The 19,689-nt window shown below is 39.2% G+C and overlaps 1 protein-coding gene across 2 annotated transcripts in view; it reads right to left on the bottom strand.

Moving 5' to 3' along the window:
- Positions 1–19,392, bottom strand: part of CRYBG3 (crystallin beta-gamma domain containing 3) — a 130,981-nt gene extending 111,589 nt beyond the window's left edge. The window contains exons 1-2 of one of the 2 annotated variants that reach the window (XM_077118642.1): positions 19,189–19,258; positions 5,168–5,253 (exon numbers count right to left, since the gene is read on the bottom strand). Coding sequence is in view for 1 of the 2 variants with exons in the window: in XM_077118641.1 (XP_076974756.1) it covers positions 19,189–19,337 (149 nt within the window). In the remaining variant the exon portion in view is untranslated. Of the gene's footprint in view, positions 1–5,167; positions 5,254–19,188 lie in introns of both variants that reach the window. The other variant, XM_077118641.1, reaches the window with a different exon arrangement.
- Positions 19,393–19,689: the final 297 nt, after the last annotated feature.

The following is a 19,689-nucleotide window of genomic DNA, read 5'->3' on the forward strand; positions in this document are numbered from 1 at the left end:
ACATTCCCAACAATGAATGAGTGTTCCTGTTTCTTCACATTCCCTCCAACACTTATTTTCCATTTAAATGCTGAAGAGTAAACCCTTACCAGATACGTCGTTTCCAGATATTTTCCCCATTCTGTAGGCTGTCTTTTTACTTTCATGATGAAGTCCTTTGATGTACAAAAGTTTTTCATTTTGATGACGTCCCATTTATCTATTTTTGTTGCTGCTGTTGTTGTTGCTAGTGCTTTTGGTCTAAAACCCAAGAAACCATTGCCTAATACACCATGCTATGGTGGGTTCTAAAGCTGTATATACCCCAGAAAACATGTTCTTAAATTTAGTCTATCTTGTACATGTAAAGCCATTATAGGTAGGACATTTTGGTGAGGCTACTTCAGTTAAGATGTGTCCCACCTCAATCAGGATGGGTCTAAATTCAGTTACTGGAATAACTTTATAAAAGAATGAAATTCAGACAGAGAAAAAAAGAGCCACAAGAAGCAAGAAGGTGTAGCAACAGGACCAGGAAGAGAAGGAAGAGACCAGCAGATGCTGCCATATGTCTTGTCATGTGACAGTGGAGCCAAGGATTGAAGGCAGTCAAACCAAAAATGCCACAGTCTTTGGGGAAAAAGTATTGCCTTGATGATGCTTTGATTTGGACATTCTTCCAGTCTCAAAATTAAAAGCTAATAAATTGCCATTTTGAGACAACCCATTTCATGGTAATCACTTGAGCAGCCTAGGAAACTAAAACAGATGCTTCCCTGAATTTTCTTCTAGGAGTTTTATAGTTCTGGCTCTTATATTTAGTCATTGATACATTTTGAGTTAATTTTTATATATGGAGTGAGGTAGGGCCCACCTACATTCCTTTGCATATGAAAATACAGTTTTCTCAGCACCATATGTTGAAGAGATTATTCTTTCTCCATTGAGTGGACTTTGTACCCTTGTCAAAATCAACTGGTTATAGATGTAAAAGTCTATTTCTGAACTCTCAATTCAATTCCATTATGTCTGTCCTTGGGCCAATACCATACTGTTTGGATTACTGTAGCTTTTAATAAGTTTTAAAATTGGGAAGTGTGAGTCCTCCAACTTCATTCTTCTTTTTCAAGATGTTTTTGGCTATTCAGGGCCCAAATCACTTCACATAAATTTGATTGGCTTTTCCATTTCTGCAAAGAAGACTGTTGGAATTTTAGTTGGAATTGTGTTGAATCTGTAAATCATTACTACTGATTTTTTCAGGTTGATTATTTACCCTGCCATCTCACTCAATTTATTAGCTCTAGTAGCTTTGTTGTGGATTTAACAGGATTGTCTCTCTCTATATAAGATCATGCCATTCACAAGTAGGGATAGTTTTACTTCTTCCTTTCGAATTTGAATATGTTTTATTTCTTTTCTTGCCTAATTGCTCTAACTAGGATTTCAAATACAATTACTACATAACAGTGGTGACAGTGGGTGTCCTTGACTTATTCTTGATCTTAGAGGTACTGCTTGTGGTCATTCACCATTGAGTATAACATTAGAAATGTATTTTTCATATACGCTCTTTATCATGTTGAAGAAATTTCTTTCTAATCCTAATTTTTTTAGTGTTTTTAACAAGAAGGGTGCCAAATTTTGTCAAATGCCTTTTCAATGTCTATTGAGATGCTGATGTGTTTTTCCCCTTCATATTCTGTCAGTGTGGAGTTATACACTAATTGATTGATTTTCTTATTCTGAACTACTTTTGCATACCTGCGATAAATTTCAGTTGACTGCAGTATGTAACTCTTTTAACGTGTTGCTGGGTTTGGTCTGTTAGTATTTTGTTGAGGAATTTTACACCTATATTTATATATTCTGCAGTTTTCTTTTCTTGTGTTATCTTTATCTGGCTTTGGTATTAGGGTGATGGATCGCATTGTAGAATGAGTTAAGAAGCATCTCCTCCTATTCAGTTCTTTGGAAGAGTTTGAGCAGGACTGGTATTAATTATTTTTAGAATTTTTTTTTTTAATTCACCAATGAAGCCATCTGGCATTATGATTTCTTGATTGGGAGGTTTTTGAGCACTGATTTGATATCTTTACTTCTTGCTTATCTTTTGAGATCTTCTAATTCTTCTTGAGTCAGTATAGATAGTTTGTGTGTTTTAGGAATTTGGTGATTTCATCTACATTATCTAATTTACTGGCATTCCTGATCTTTTTTAATGCCTATGCTAAATGTTATTTTTGAATTAAATATATTTTTCTCAGAAAATTTTTATAAATCTATAGGGTCATAAAGTGAATTTTGGGAATACTCAATAATAAATGCAAGAATATTTTGGCCCAAACATGTCCCAGATAGCACCTTAAGGATCCAATTTTCCGGGGAGTCCCTTCTAATTGTTTTGTCTAAGGTACCTTCAAGATGCCTTATGGGACATCAGAATAAACTACTTTCCCTATTAGACACATAGATCTAAACATTTATACCTCTGTATTTATATGCCATCTTGTTTTCATACTTTAATAATCTGAGACAAATTGAGTAACTTTGTTCTAAAGATTATTATGACTGTCTACCATATGCCCAGGACGGTGCTTGGTCTTGAGGATATAAAAATAATCAGTTCAGGGACTTTGCAAAACTCAGTCTAGTGTGCATGCAAACTTTAACAATGCAGATTGCTAAAAGCTGAAACTGCTGAATTAACAAAATGCTATGGAGCACAAAGAACAAGGAACAACTGGTTCTACCTGATTTCTAAAGTGCCCTGGTGAGATAAAAGGTGGTGTGGTGGTGGGGTAATAGAGAATACAGCATTTTCAGAAAACCACATCTTGTTTCTTTGCTTGTTTTTAGTACAAGACTGAAGCATGCGAACTTTCAACAGAATGAGACCACAAGTTAGGTGGATGTCAGTCTATAAAGAAGTGGCCCAAAATGTTAAAGAATTTTTGTCTTTTTCCCCCACATGCAGTGCGAAGCCTTTAGAGTCTTTAAGCAGGAGTCAGGCAGGAAGATAACTGAGGGTGGGTAAAACCAGCAGAACCAGAGCAGGTAATGGTAGAGACACTGGAAAGGAAGAGGAGTCAATATTTCAGATGAAGGCTATCCCAAAGCAAAGAAGATGGAAAGAGAAGACATGATTCGTGCTCCTGAGATTTTCTATTCTTAAGATCCAGTGCTATTATGCAAATTATTCAGGGAACAAATGTTCAAAAGATAGGAACAGAAGACACAAAGATAATGAACATCTGGAATATACAATGGATTAAAATTTCATTAAGTCCCAGACACTATGGAGGAATACATGGACCAATAAGATACAGCTCTACTCTAAAAACTTTTAAATGTCAAGAGGAAAGGCAAGCACATAAAACAAAAACAAAAACATAAACATATGAGCTATGTGTTAAACATACACTACAAGAAAAACCAACGGGAAAAAAAAAGGTAGAAAATAACATTCTTCAGAATTGTAACCTGTATGCATATACATACCTATAAAACATGAATGTCCCAAATGGCTGCTATTTTACAAGTGGAGCGTTCTCCCTGCCCCCCACCCCCACCCCTCTATTTTACTAGTCTTATATTTTCTCCAAGATTGTTTACAATTTTGTTGTGTTTTCCTTTTTTAATATGAATTGATACTGGTTTATTTATGCTTAAATCAAAGAAAACAGACTGGGAAAAATACATGTAAAAAGAGTGTGTTATAAGGATGTGGGGCATAATCAATACCCTTCCCTGCCCTTGTTGGTTTTATAAGTGTTTTCTCCAACTACAATCTATTTTGAATGACCTATCTAAAAACTATCTAAACATACAACAAGCTTTTAATTTAGTCTCCTACTTCTTGCTTCACGATTCTGAAATTCTAATTTATTTAGAGCTTTTACAGAACTTTCTATAAACCTATTATTTTACTGAGATTATAAATGAAAATTATAAGCATTTCTCTTCCAATGCAAAAGCTCTGCAGCAAATGCAGCTCTAGGTACATGGGATTATGGTAGAACTTGGGCTTTTCAAGTAGCTGGAATAACTTCCAAGGGCACACCACAAGGGCACACAAGTACGCCAGATAAACATACCAGTAAACCACCAGACAGGTAAGTAGTTTGCAATTAGCAATTAAAATATAAAGCTGAAACCACCAAAAGAAATATTACTTGATGCTTCTTATAGCTTTCTGAAACTTATATCCTATGTTTCATATTTTGTTATTTTTACAGCTAAACCAAAATTTTAAAATGTGTTGACAATTAAAGAAAACAACATAATTTCAATTTTTGGTTTAGTTATAAAAGTCACTATTTTAATTAAAGCTTTCACTATTTCTCTTCAAAGTTACCAGAGTCCCTTCTTACTAAGTCTCTCACATCTTCACGCTGTCAAAGCAATTGTTAATCTGATCATGTCACAAGCCTGCTCAAATTTCCTGCAACACATCCCTAGAAGTTGAAATATAAAATGAATAGTCCTTAGCATAGACATGGCCCCAGATAGACCTGTCACACAGAACCACTTCACATTCCTAGAATATGCCAAGTTCACAAGCCATCAAAACACTCTCTCCTCTGCCTGCAACATCTTTCCCCCGCCCTGGGCAATCCTTAATCTTTTACAATTTAGTTCTAGCTTTATTGTATATTTTTGTGCTCTCAGCAACAACTCTTACACTTTATTGTTCTGAATCCTAATGGCTGGTTATCCATTTGCCCAAAGAGAATATGAACTCATTAAATTCAGAAACTGTATTGTCCCTGCCTGCATCCTACAGCCTGGCATTGTGCCTTTTTATTATTTGTTATTATGTGTTAAGTGAATCTAGAAAAAAATATATCTACTCAAACAGGCTCTTACCTTAATCAGAAAACAGTGTTCCATTTATAAACAATACAATAAAACATATCACACATTAGTCTTTTTTTCTTAATGAAATAATACATAATTCTCTTGAAAGAATATATCAACCTTTCTCATTCCTCATCTCTTTCTCTAAAGTCTAGAAAGGAATTGTTCTAGTTTGCTAGCTGCCGGAATGCAATATACCAAAAAACAGAATGGCTTTTAACAAGGAGAATTTAATGAGTTGCTAGTTTACAGTTCTAAGGCCGAGAAAATGTCCCCATTACAACAAGTCTATAGTAATGTCCAATCAAAGGCATCCAGGGAAAGATACCTTGGTTCAAGAAGGCCGATGAAGTTCAGGGTTTCTCTCTCATCTGGAAAGGCACATGGTGAACACGGTCAGGGCTCCTCTCTCAGCTGGAAGGGCACATGGCAAATACAGCATCATCTGCTAGCTTTCTCTCCTGGCTTCCTATTTCATGAAGCTCCCCAGGAGGCACTTTCCTTCTTCAACTCCAAAGGTTGCTGGCTCGTGGACTCTGCATCGTGGTGCTGCAGCATTCTCTGCTCTCTCTGAGTCTCTCATTCTCCAAAATGTTTCCTCTTTTATAGGACTCCAGTAAACCAATCAAGACCCACTCAAATGGGTGGAGACATGTCATCCCCTAATCCAGTTTAACAACCATTCTTAACTAAATCACATCAACCAGGGAGATGATCTCATCACAGTTTCAAATATACAGTATTGAATAGAGATTATTCTACTTTTAAGAAATGGGATTTATATTAAAACATGGCTTTTCTTAGGGGGCATACTTCCTTTCAAACCAGCACAGGAATGGAGGTTGTTGGAAGAATTTAATTATTCAGCAGGAGCAAAGACATTTTCAGTTTATTTAAAAAAAAACCACACAACTAGAACACAATACATAAGACCCTGCAAACTTAGATGCCTGCTTAATGGAAAAAATAAATAAATAACAGAAAAGACTCAAAAGGCTTAAAGTGGTACTTTCGGTCTCTTAAACATAAAAGGGAAAGAGAAATGTTCAAATTCAGATGATCTTAAATCTTATGAAACATGACAATCCATTTCTATTGTTCTCTCACAATTTAATCTCCTTTGGGACCCAGAATATTCCAATAGAAATATTTTTAGAAACCACACATTTTGCTCATGGCAAGGAGTTGGGCAGGAATCATTATCACACGTAGGCACAGAAAAAACCACCTTGAATTTCTAAATAGCTCTATTTCCAATGGAGATTGGAAATTAATCTTTCAAAATAACCCAGGCAAATATTAAAGTCAAAGTAACACAGAAGCTCCTCATTTTTGAAGCAACTTTAGACCACAGCTGAAAACCAACGCTTCAGCAAAGAGCCACTGAGCCATTTTGTAGATAAAAAACATAAAATAAGCCACTGGACATGGAAAAAAAAAAAAGAGGGGGCAAATTCAACATTAAAAAGTTCAAACAACTTATTTGGAGACTCCCTAACCAATCATTTCAGATATTTTATATCCTCATTTTTGATGGACATCTCCTAACCCATAGCAGAGGAGAAGCCAGAAAAGTGGGCACAAGAGCTCTCTCACTCACTCAACAGGGATGTACTGAACTCTTTTTGCATATGCCAGGCACTATTGTAGGAGCTAGGGTACAGGGAATGAACCAAAGTCCTTGACCTCAGCGAGTTGTCCCTGTTTCTCTTGCCTTCAGAACCTTATGTGCATCAGAATCACCTGGAGAACTGGGTTTATAAAACAGATTTCTGCCCTAACTGCCAAGGATTCAGAATGGATTGGGGCCCAGGAAGTCAAATTTCAACAACCAACACCCATTTTCCCCAGGATGTGCTCATGCAGGTGTCCTCTAACCACACTCTGATAAAGGGGGCCTCTTTGTACTATCCCTGAAACCATCACTGGTATTTGTACAGGGAAGAGAATAATCTGGTCACATAAAGTTCCCCACTTAATATTTTTATTAATATTATTACTTTTTGATACTTAAAAGATCGGCATTGATTACTTAGAACACCCAGTCATATGAAACTCTACAGGTTTCCCAGCTTTATTGCCCAACAGAGCTCCTGGTCCTAGCAATGAGTTGTTACCCTAATGAGTACATACAGCACCCCAAGTACAGAGTGGGACCAACAAGACAAAATCCCCTTTTTAGAGTCCATACCATAAACTGAACCACAGGAATGCTTCTGGACCTCTCCCAGAATTGGTTTCATGTGGTAAGACTGCAACTTCTTGGATAGTCAACAAAGAGACACACACCCACAATCTAGACTCACTGCAGGGGGTGGGGGAAAGGTCAAGGGAGCAAAAGAGAGAAAAGCTGTTCACTCCCCCCCTCCTGTAGCACACCTGTTGGGTACCTCCTCCCACTATCCCTTTTCTCTCACACATAAAGCTGTCACATCATTATAGAGGCTAGATCTGAAAGTCTGAAAATATGACAGAAGTGAAGACAACCTCCATAAATGTCTTCCAGAGGCTTTCCCACTTCTCTATGGATCCTGGAGTCTAGGATTTCTTGCCATCTACAGAAAGGAGGCAATCTTTCATGTGATGACATCACATGCAGGAGTTCTGAGCATCCCTAAACAGAAGATCAGTTAACATAAGGTTGGTGATGGCGATTCAACTATTTTTGGATGTTCTGAGTTTTAATCTGTGATTATATCGCCCTAATTTTTATTTCACAGCACATAACACCTTAAAATACCTTCCTAAAAATCATCTATAGGAACATGTTTTCATAATACTGTAACACTGCTAGGAAGCCAAAATTGGATTACAAGGACCATCTTGATTATTCTCAGGTCAGTGAATCTTGGAGCCGTAGAAGTCAGTCCCCGAACTTGGGGAATGCCCTTATGTATAAAAAGCCACAACAACTCACTGTAAAAGGGGCTCTCCACCATTTACAGGATCCTCTGTTGAAGATTCCCCTTCTTTCCTTCCTCTTCATCTCACTCAGTCAGAACTACCTGAAAGTATCTGCACACTCTAGGTTTTCACTTCCACTGCACAAGGTGTGGGCTGCAGAAAAGAAACCAGCAATATTACCGAGGACAGGGAAAGAGAAGCCAGACAAATGTCTATCATTTTCTCTTCCTCACTGATAAAATTTGCTGGGCCCAAAGGTCTAGTCCACTAAGTAGCATCTATCTCTCTCTCTCTACTGCAAGCTCATTAGACCTTTCCTTCCTGTGCAGGCTGCAAGTTTCTCCTCACCTCAGAGCCCTCCGGTCTTTATGCAACTCCTGTGCTGAAACCCTTGAAGTATCCAGAATCTGGCATTGTCCTGAAATGTAGTAAAATACTTCAGTCCTCCATGGGTGATCCTTCCACGGAAGACTAAATGAAAAAAATGAGAAAAGGGACCAAGAAGGTGTCCTTTAGGTACCCACTCTCCTTCCCACTGTCAGTATCAAAATGCTTTGCAGAAACTCAAAACAGACATATGTCTACTTCAAGGAGAGAACCACAGGGACAAAAGACACTTTGATCTAACACTTTGTAGTAGTTAGGTTCTGGTGTCTTCTTGACCAGGTAATGGTGTCCAGTTATTCTGTTGCTGTGGATTTAGATCATCAGCATGTGCATTTCATCTATGGCTAATTATATCTGCAGTCGGCTAAAGGGAGTACCTTCCACAATGAGTGGGACCTAAAAGAGAGAAGTCAGACAAAAGAGAAGCAGCTCAGCAGACCAGAACAACTCAACTCAGAGCTCAGAGCTGACAAAGACCCAGAAAATTGGAGAGACAGAAAGGAAGCACCCCCAGGAGAGCCATCTGAACCCAGAAACCAGGAGAGAGGGCCAGTAGACATCACTATGTGCCTTTCCAGGTGACAGAGAAACCCAGAGGAAAGCCAGCTGCCTTTCCTCCAAGGCACTGCGAATTTGTAATTAAATAAATTCCCTTTATAAAACCTAGTCCATCTCTGGTGTATTGCACTCTGGCAGCTTTAGCCAATGAAAACACACCTTTCTGGACATGATTTTACCAATCTGTAAATTCAAAGGGTCAGACCAGATGATATGAGATTATAGCCAGATCTAAAACTACATGCTGTTATGACCCCCCAATAACACAGTTAGTGGAAAAGGAACAAGTAGATTAATCTCAGGGCTTTTGTGGGAAAGCAGGACAAACACTATGATTGAAGCAAAATCAAAATTAATCTCAGAGCATTATAACAAAGAGACAGAAACTTTCACTGTCCTTATTTCAAAGTAACTGAAGCTATCTCTGGGCCTGTCCTCCAGCCTATTAGACTCCACTCGGTCTTCACTTAAATCCTAAATACAGTATGGCTTTATGGCAACACTCTACTGAGTGGCCTGCTCTTGCTTTGGGAGTCTTCTACACCACCTTGGGGATTTTTCTTACAAATATTGCTTCACCATGACAGGTGTTATACTTCACTTTATTCAATAGTCAGCTGCAGGTACTTTACGGATTAAATTTGCTTCTATGCACTGGCCTGGAGTCCCAACCAGCATGACTAACCCTGCTTCTAAGACCAAGTACCCACACTGACAATTTGCAAACAACCATTTGGAAAACTGTCCATTCATAAACACCGAATGCCAGCAGCAGAGTGGTACTTGCATTTTTTCAATGACCATTAACAGAATATAAAACAGGTGGTTATGGCTCTATTTCTGGACTTCAAATTAAAAGGTAACCAAAAGCTACAATTTTAAGGCAGTCAAACAGCATGTACTTTTGCTCAAACATCTGGCATTTGAATGAATTAAAACTCTTTGGAGGAAAATCAAGAAAAGTGAGAACAGGTAGCAGATGGGGTTATGAGGCTCTGCTGCTCTGCAAGCTTAGATTCTTCTGACATTCCTTTCCACCATCAAGCCGGCCCTCTCTGTAATTATCATGAAGCTGCTTTATTTCCTGTCCCCCATCCCAAAACAGACCCATAATTCCAGTCCAATCATAGGGTACATAATGAGAATCTGGAGTATGTCTGAAGTGTACCTGAGCTGGCTTCTAGGTACATGTTAGCAGTCACTGCTCTGTTCTCCGAACTCCTCCTCCATTCTGTGCCCTTCACATTCTGAATGTTTGCATCCCATCTCCCAAGAATGAACCCCCTGAATCTTTTGCTGTGACATGAACTCAGAATGGTATTCTACCTGCCTTCTAAAATGGGTCACCCATTCATACCTCATTCAACAAACTGTCCCAGGAAAGACACAGAGACAGTCCAAGGACAGGCAAGAGATAATGTGCCCTCTCACCACTCCCCAGAACTTGGCCAAGCCTGACCTTTTCTCCCACCTCCAACCTCCAACTCAAATCTTTCCTCCTGTGTAAAAGTCTTCCACATATGGAGAAAATATACATGTAAATATGAACACACACACATAAACCTACACCCACGTGATTTTCTGAAAAAGTAAACTGCATCAATTCAACTCCTTACCATGGTCTACCAGTCCTATCCCATCTGACCGCTGGCTCTCTTCCCCATGCCACGGACACTGGTTCTCCACCTCATTCTAAGGTTTCTGCCCACACTGGCCTCTGTGCCAACGTGATCCTACTCCAGCGTCTCGGAACTGGCTGTTTCCTCTGCCTGGAAGGTTCTTTCCTCAGATTTGTTTATCTCACTTCCAACAATTATCCAGATCTTTGCTCAAAGGTTGCCCAACAGAGTTTTTTTGTGATGATCCTATCTACAACAAAACATCCTTACCCAACACTAACCACTTCCGTCACTCTCCATCCCCTCACCCTGCTTATGTTTACTCCAAAGCACATTACATGTTCATTTATTTAATTTGTTTATTTTCTGTACCTCCATTAGAATACAAATCCCATGTATGCAGAGAGACATTTAGATATTCAAATCAGATTCTGAAAAGTGATGACACAACTAAGGTTTTTATAACTTCTATAAATGCATTACTGTAGAAAATTGCTAAATTACCATTGTCAAGTGAAAAAAAAAGTTTCTAAATTTTGAAGAGAACTTAAATCTTTTACAAAAATATTTAGACGTAGACACGTGCATAAGAAGTGGTATGGAAGAATGGTATTTGTCTCTGAGTGGGTAGGGCTATGTGTGCTTCTATTTCTTTTTGATTTTCTTATATTTTCATACATTTTCTGCAAAAGCACATACAACTGTTAACAACATAAAAAAAAGCAAAGCAGTATTGTAGTTAATTTTTAAAAAGCAAATATAAAGAAGTCCTTGAAAACATACAAGAAATGAATTTAGAATAGCTGAATAACAAAGCACAAATACTACATAATAGTACTTTCTTTGTATCCTAATATATACAACATTGCCAAACAAGATCTTTATCTGCCTACTGAGAACAATGAAACAATCAAAATTATTACAGTTCACATTTTGGGCTGCCCTTCCAGCCAGGGTAGGCTCTTTGGTACTTCGAAAAACAAGACAATAAAAGGCAGAGAGAGAGTTTACATATCACCTAACCGTTCCCCAATTATTGAAACAAAAAATTCAAAACATTTCATTCCTTGTCATAAGAAGCACAAGGCACCATTGTGCCTTGCTTACTTTTTCTTTTACTTAATATATCTTAGAAATATTTCCCTATCAGTATATAAGAAGTCTTCTCATTCTTTGACAGATGCATAATTTTCTATTATAAAAAAAATTTGATATGCCATTGAGGTAGTACTCACTTTTTGTATAATTTTTAATACAAAGAGTAAGTATAAATTTCTAGCATCTATCTTCTAGAAATGACTTTAAACTATTACGTGTGAGACGACTCAAAAATCATTTTCACGTCACATATGACACTGTTATTTACTAAGTGCGGAGGATAAGCAATCTCACAAATGAGCTGAGTCCCTATTTCTGTGACTTTAAATATTAACTCCCCTCAGTTTCAAATTATGGATTAATAATGTATAAGCCTCACTCATACCTCTAGTAAGTGTCAAAATAACAAGCTCCTCAGTATTAGAAATACTACTATTATATATTTACAGCCTTAATCAGAATTTTTCTCACTTGAACCAGTTAATAAAATTCACTCTTTCTTTGGAGGATTTTTGCCAACTCAGAACCAGAAATTTACCCCCCACCCCCTCTTTTCTACACAGATATTCATCAGCTCTCAAGGCAGTCTTTTTTAACTTAATTTTTGAAGTAAATACTTTACATTTTTTAAGTATAGAAAATATAAAATGAAAAGTCTCTCTTCCATTTCTAGTTCCCTTCACCCAGTCCTCATTCCCCTCAAATAGGTAACACAATACTACCAATAGGTGATTTCATTATAACGTTTTTAAATTTGTTCTTGGTAGTTGCAGGTTTGCGGAACAATCACGTATAAAATACAGACTCCCATATACCACCCCACCACCAACAGCTAGAACTCGTGTGGAATATCTGTTACAACTGTCATATACTCCCTCTTTAAATACAAATGAAATCATATTTTACACAATGATTGTGCCTTGCTTATTTTTTTCTTTTACTTAATATATCTTAGAAATATTTCCCTACCAGTATATAAGAAGTCTTTTCATTGTTTGACAGAGGCAAAATTTTCCATTACATAAATGTACCATGATTTATCAATTAGTCCCCTATTTTTGGGAATTCACACTATTTTTCATCTTTTGCTATAAAGACAGTGCTGCAATTATAGAACTTGCATAGGCATCATTTGGTCTGTTTGTAATTGTTATCTGTGGGGTGATTTCATAGAGGGAATTGCTGAGTCAGAGTGTGTGAATTTATAAAATAAATAAACAGCCCATTTCCCTCCAAAGAGGTGTATCAATTCATACTCCCATCAGTAATGTATGAGAGTTCCCGCTTCCCCACATCAAACTGGAGTTTTGCTTACCTAATAGGTAAAACATGGTACATTTCTATGTGTATCTCTCTTTAGAAAGAGAGACCCATTTTATGTATTTAAAGTTACATTTATACTTTGTATAACTGTACTCAATTATTTTGCTCTCTTTCAATATCAGTACTATAAATTCTGTATTGTACATAGCATTGAACCAGACCATCCGGGCAGATGTCCAGTTGCATGCCACTGTCTTTTATTTCCATCTAAAATTATTTTCTTAGACCAGGCTTCTGTGAGGGGGTCTTCCATGTTAGGTAGAGGAAACTGTAAGCTTTGATTTCAGAGACTACCAATTTGACTACCATAGCTCTCCAAGCCTTAAATGTTATAAATATAAAATGGAGTAAAGAGAGACCTCTCTCATACGGGTGCTCTGAGGAATAAATGAATTTATATATGTAAAACCCCGGGGTGCAAGGATAGTCCAGTGGTAGAATTCCCACCTGTCATGTGGGAGACCCGGGTTCGATTTCCAGTTCATGCAACTTCCCAAAACACCAGCAAACAAGCAAAACAAAAAATAAGTAAATAAATAAAAACAAAAATTCAGCAAATGGTGCTGCAATAATGGAATACTTACATGGAAAAGCAATGAAATGTAACCCTGCTGTACAGAATACAAAAAAAATAAGGAAAAAACCCAAGCACAGGACTTTGACCTGAGTAGGGCCTCAAAAAAGGGTGGTTTCATTTTGTCATCACCAATGTCCCAATGCAAAAAAAAAAAAAAAAAAAAATCTAGCTAAGCACACAGTTCTTTCAGTGCCTTGAGACACTACCAGCATACTTCCAAGGGGTTAAACATTGACAGAGATTCCAACAGAAGTTGTATCCTCAGCTGGTCATTCACAATGCTAAAAGAACACTAAGAATGAGATAACAAAGTTCCAGTGGCTGAAAGCACTCAAACAGAATGAGAGGTTGTCCTGGAGGTTATTCTTATGCATTACATAGATATTCCTTTTTGGTTTATGGTGTATTGGAGTGACTGGAGGGAAGTATCTGAAACTGTTGAACTATGTTCCAGTAGCCTTGATTCTTGAAGATCATTGTATAACTATACAGCTTTTACAATGTGACAGTGTGACTGTGAAAACCTTGTGTCTGATGTTCCTTTTATCCAGAGAATGGACAGATGAGTAAAAAAATAAGTAAAAATAAATAAAGACATAACCCTGCAAAAAAAAAGAAGTAGAAGAAGGTCTGTTAGCAGCCAAACTGGTGAATATGTGAACTCAGGTGTGCACACTCAAATTAGATGTCAGTATTCATCTTGGATGTTTGAGCAGATCCAGAAAGTTCGTACGTTAATTCGTTAATTTATTTTGCATTATATAGGCAATGAAAACTGCAACTAAAGTTTTCACAGGAACTCAGAACTTCTTAGAGGTCTGCAGATCGCAGTTTGAGAATATGTGCCACAATGCTAAGCCCAGTTTCTGAGCCCACAAGAAATGGCATCATTTAAAGTGATGTGAGAAAACAGGGAGCTTCAGGGTATCTAATTGAGCCTTCAAGGAATTACTGATGTTTCTGTAGGTCAAGAACTTTGCAAGGACTATAGAGAGAAATGGGAACAGGCATTGTTGGGCCTGCAGGGATATATGATCTGTTAGGGGTATTTACTATTGGAATAGAGTGAAAGAGGCAGTGAGAAAGTTAGATCCAGTCAACTAGGGTTGTAAAAGGTCTTGAGAGAATTTTTGCAAAGGCCTGTTAAACAGGTACCACTGAAATGCAAAAACTTGGAGAATACGTGCCTTCTAGTTTTTTCTACCTTGAGAAAATGATTTCTTAATTTTGTTTCATTGCTGTATCATATACAATGGCTGGTTTAAAATGAGCTCCTCATAATGTTTGTCGCTAGGGAGGGGGATTCATAAGTGGGAAACAATATTTATCAAGTGCTGAATTCACACTTGGTCTTGGGTCAGTGCTTTCCCTTGTCTGATCTCATTTAAACCTCACACTCAGCCTGTTGGTGTGCCCACACCCTGGGGAAATTGACGGTCGGAGAGTCCTTACAGGCAAACATTATTGGTATTTTGGGTGGAATTGGATTCTTCCATCCTTTGCAGAACATCTGATATCTGTGACCTCGTTCAATTATTGCCCCACAAGGGTGGGCAGGAGGAAGGCCAGGGCCCTCCTAGTGGAGAACGATTTACCCCAACCCTTAGAGGAATACTTTCAGAGGCCAGGCTTGAACCTGGGTTTCTCTAACAGGCTCCAAAGACCGAGTTCTTTCTCCCACACCATCCTGCCCAACACACCTCTGAACATCGCTCTTCAAAACACACTTGAATCCCTATCACCACACCAAGCTCAGGATGTCTACTGAACTGACAACTCTGCCTCTGTGCAAGTGAATCTGGACCTTGTCTCTCTTTGTTCCAGAATGAGTGACATTGTGGCCCCACTTCAGGTATATTCCTTTTGGCTTTTACTTTGGGTAGCAAAGTGTTCTTAGAAAGAAGGTAAGGAAGGATCTCTAGACCAAAGAACAGGGGCTGTGCCTTATTCATCCTGGCAGCCCCAGCATCTAGCTCAGGTGGGAAGTTAATCTATGCTGTTGATCGGTGCATCAAAGCACCTATGAATTTCAGCTGGAGACAGTCCCCCCCAACCCTGAAGTGGATGTTTAGGAATGTGGGGAGAGGCTTTGTCTTCTCATGAGCATAATAGTGAGTGTTTAATAGGTGTGGCCAGGATGCTAATGGGTTTATAGATCAGGAAATATTCTTATCTGAAATATCAATAGTGTCCCTAATGATGAGCATAAGAGCTGTCAGGTGAAAGTACTGTGTTGACCACAGCATCAGGTATGAGAGGAAAGGGAACACTGTACTCTTCAATGTTCAAGAGGATCGTATTTTCCACTGATTTGAAAGCAATATAGAAAATAATCAGTAACTATTTCAGTTGTGCAGAAGATACCTGTGTGAATGTGGAGGACCATATCAGCAGTTCATACATGCTGTAGTAAAAATGACTGTCAAATTCCACAAGTGTCCTTTCTGTATTTTGTGAGAATCTTAGATTCCCAGTTTAACTCAAGGCCTAGAATCTACCCTTAGCAATGGGGTAGAATATAGCCTGCTTTAGAATAGTAAAACCCTACTTTTTTCAAGTCAGAGTTCTGCGTCTAGAGTTGAACAGGGTGCCAGTAGTTACTCTAGGAATTGTGTTTCTTGCTAAGGGCTTATTATATGTTAATTAACTGAAAATAGCTAAGTGACTTTGGTTTCAAACTTTTGGTTTTTAAGTTTCTTTATACTCGTTTTTTACAGTAAAACAGGGATACTGATAATATGGGTTTGTCAAAGTTTACATGTAATAACATTATTAAAAATACTTTGGTAGAATGCTCACCTTCCATGCAGGAGACCCAGGTTTGATTCCTGGACCATGCACTGCCCCCCCCCCCCCCAAAAAAAGTACTCTGTAAACTATAAAGTATAGATACATGACAGGTGCTAGCATTCCTACCTGCAAATAGTCTAAGCTTGAGGCAAAGGATCCCTTTTTATTCACCATCCTCACTCTGTTTCATTAAGAATAAAAGTTTTACTACCTGCAGAAGAAACAGCCAAAATGCCCTTTCCTTTTGAAATAAGATCACAGTGACAAATTGCAATTGTTTCCAATCTTGTTAACACCAGGGTATTGTGTTACTGGGACATTAGGTACTACCAAGCATTTCCATTTGCTAAATTAAACTTTCATTAAAGGCTTTGTGTTTGTTTACAACGATGAGAAGAATTAAGAGCATTTAAAACACCCAACAAAGGATTATGTGCTATCCACTTAACATGAGGCAAATTATTAAAAAGATGAGGGCAAGATTAGTGTACATCTAAGCATAATTAAAATTTTCATTATCAAAAAGCCATAGTTTGTGCCTGTCTAGGGATGATAATAGAAAAGTGTTAGACAGACAAGGGACTAGTTGCTAGACTGGTTAACTACAGTCAAAAAAGACATGAAATTTCAGAAATGTCTTTAGAAAACCAAAAGAGGGCAGGATGGCAGGCAGGGCAGGCTTTCAGGACAATACTGATTACCTGAAATTGAACTGCCTATTCCTTTCTAACACCCATTCAAGTTTCCAACTCTTGCTGAGTCTACTTGGGATTTGCTTTAAAGAATGCTTTCACATTATGAAAGATTATTAGTGCTGTTACCGGGATGAAAGGCAGTCTACTCTGCCCATACCAGCAGAACTATCTGACATCTTGGTTGGGGCTTGTCAGACTTCAAAATTATTTTAAGTACTATGTAACTGAATTTCAAACTCTCCTATTGCCAGAGAGGGTAATGAGAGCTGAAACCTTCCAAGAGAGTAGCCAGTAGGATCTTTCTTTGAAAGATGTAGTATTTTATTAATAGATGGAAATGACTCACAACCCAGGGAACTGAGGAATGTATAAATGACTAAAAGAAAAAATAACCATCAAAGAAATGCAAATCACAACCACAATGAGATACCACCTCACACCTAATAGATTTTTAAACTATTAACTACTATTACAAAATTTTTTAATAGTGTTGATGAGGATGCAGAAAAACAGAATCCTCATACATTTCTGGTGGGAATGTAAAATGGTGCAGCCACTGTGGAAACAGTTTGACTGTTCTTCAGAAAAGTTAAAGTACAGAATTACCATATGATCTGGCAATTCCACTTCTAGGTACCTAACCAAAAGACTTGAAAGCAGGGACACAAACAGTTTGTGTACACCAATGTTCATAGTGGCATTAATCAAAAAAGTCAAAATGTGGAAACAATCCAAGTGTCCATCAACAGAAAGGATAAGCAAAATGTGGTATATGCATACAATGGATATGTGGTAGACAATGTGACACAGGCATTTGATGGAATATTATTCAGCTGTAAAAAGGAAAGGTTCTGATTACATGCTACAGAATGGATGAATCTTGAAGACAACATGTTGAGTGCAATAACCAGGCTCAAAAGGACAAGCATGGTATGAGTTCAGTCATATGAAGTAATTAGAACATGCAAAGAGATAGACAAGAAAGTAGATTTCAGTTTGTGGGAGGGAAGAGTTATACTTTATGGGTACAGTGTCTGGGGTGATAAAAAAAATTTTGGTAATAAATGATGGTAATAGTGGCACAGCATTATTTGTGTAATGTGGCATTTATTTGTTCCACAATAAAAGTTTTTAATCTTTTTTAAGAAAAGGACATTACCTGTAAGATGTTAAAAGGGAAAACTCAGTGGGGTATATGGGAACTCTCTGCCCTGTCACTGAATTTTCCTATAAATCTAAAGCTTTCTAAAAAATAAAGTCTATTAAAGAAAAAAAAGGGAAAAAAATCAAATCACAAAACCTGGATACTAACAGAACTGAGCTCAATCGCAGTTCCCTGATTTCTCACTCATTTTTCTTTAAAGCCCAATAGTAAGCCTTTAAAATCTAAAACAAACACAACTTTCTGGAGCTCCTCCTTCCAATCGCATGGGTTACACACTCCTCTAAGGCAATTCTGAAGGGGTGGTGTAAGTCTCTCATCATTAACAGTTTAAACTAGTATGTCTCATTTTCTTTAACCCCTCTTCCTTCAGGATGGAGGAAAAGACTTAGAACCAGCAAAACACATCTTAAAAACTCGATTTTACAGCAGGTGGAAGAAGGAGAAAAGATCACAGGAAAAAAAAGGCACATTTTCATTACTGAAACCAGACAGCTCAATCCTAGTTTCTGTATTCTCTTTGGGAACTTCAAGCAGATGTTTCGGAAGAGATGGTAAAGAAGGAAGGGCAGCTTCACTTGAATTTCCAGTTAACAGTAAAAACAAAATAAAACAAAAAGCTAGTGATGTTTTCATACTTCGATGAAGCCCTGGGAACTAAGTATCACACTTTTCAAAAATCATTTTGCGAATATTTAAATAAGATGGCAAAGTACCAGTAGCAGGGTAACACTCCAAAGCCTTACCTTTTCCCAGTTCTGCCTGGATCTACTCCTACACAAGTATTTTTCAGATCGGAACCTCATTCCCTTGGCGGATTGCTAAACTCAGCTCCCAACTGTTTCCCATTACTGCGGCAGGACGACGAGGAAATCGCTTTTGCCATAGAACTTGGGAGGGTAGACGCGTGTGTGGAACGAGAGCAGAACCACTTACGGGGGCGGGGGGAATGGAAAAGGAAGAGCGTGGAATGTGAGGCTGGGCCCGGTGGGAAAGAGCACGGCTGCGGGTCAAAAACTTCCCCCGGGTTTAGCAAACCCAAGCATGGGGAGCGATGCGGTATGGACAACTGGGCTAGAAGGAGGAAACTTTAGCAATGGAGGAAGGAGAACAGAAAGTGGCAAGCAAACTGCACCCTGGCTCCAACGCGACTCCCTGCGGGCGGTCAGGCCAGGAGTCCCGGTCCCACCGAGTCCGCACAGAGCGAGCGCCTCCCTCGCCCCTCGTGGCTCCCACCTGGCAGCGCCCGGGCTCGGAGCGTGTGTCTGGTTCGTCCCCGGCTTCTCTTCCTCTTCCTCTTCCTTGTCCCGGGAAGGGCTTCGGGGAGCGAAGAACCGAGAGAAGCTGTGCCAAGGCGCACCGCCTCTCCTCCGGCCGCTGGACATGTCCCTGGCGCGGCCGCCGGCTGGGGACCGTCTGGGGAAGCGGGCGAGGTGGCACTGGGAGCCCAGCCCCGCGCCGCGGCACCCAGCGAGGGTAGGACCCAATCGGCGCCGGCCGCCGGCGCAGCTTAGTCCATCCCAGGCGGCAGAGACGCGGGCGCAGCGCGATCCCAGGGCGGCTGCTCCTCCTCCTGCCCACGCCTGGTCCTGCCCGCCCCCGGGAGGAGCCAGAGACCGCGGCACCGCCCCGAGCCAGGGCGCAGCCAGTGCCCGCCACCGCGCGCGTGGTCCCTGTTGCAGGCGCGGGCTTGAGGCCGGGAGGCGGGAACGCGCGACTCGCGACCCTGGATTCCGG

Source organism: Tamandua tetradactyla, chromosome 10, assembly GCF_023851605.1.
Source record: "Tamandua tetradactyla isolate mTamTet1 chromosome 10, mTamTet1.pri, whole genome shotgun sequence".
Classification (NCBI taxonomy): Eukaryota; Metazoa; Chordata; class Mammalia; order Pilosa; family Myrmecophagidae; genus Tamandua; species Tamandua tetradactyla.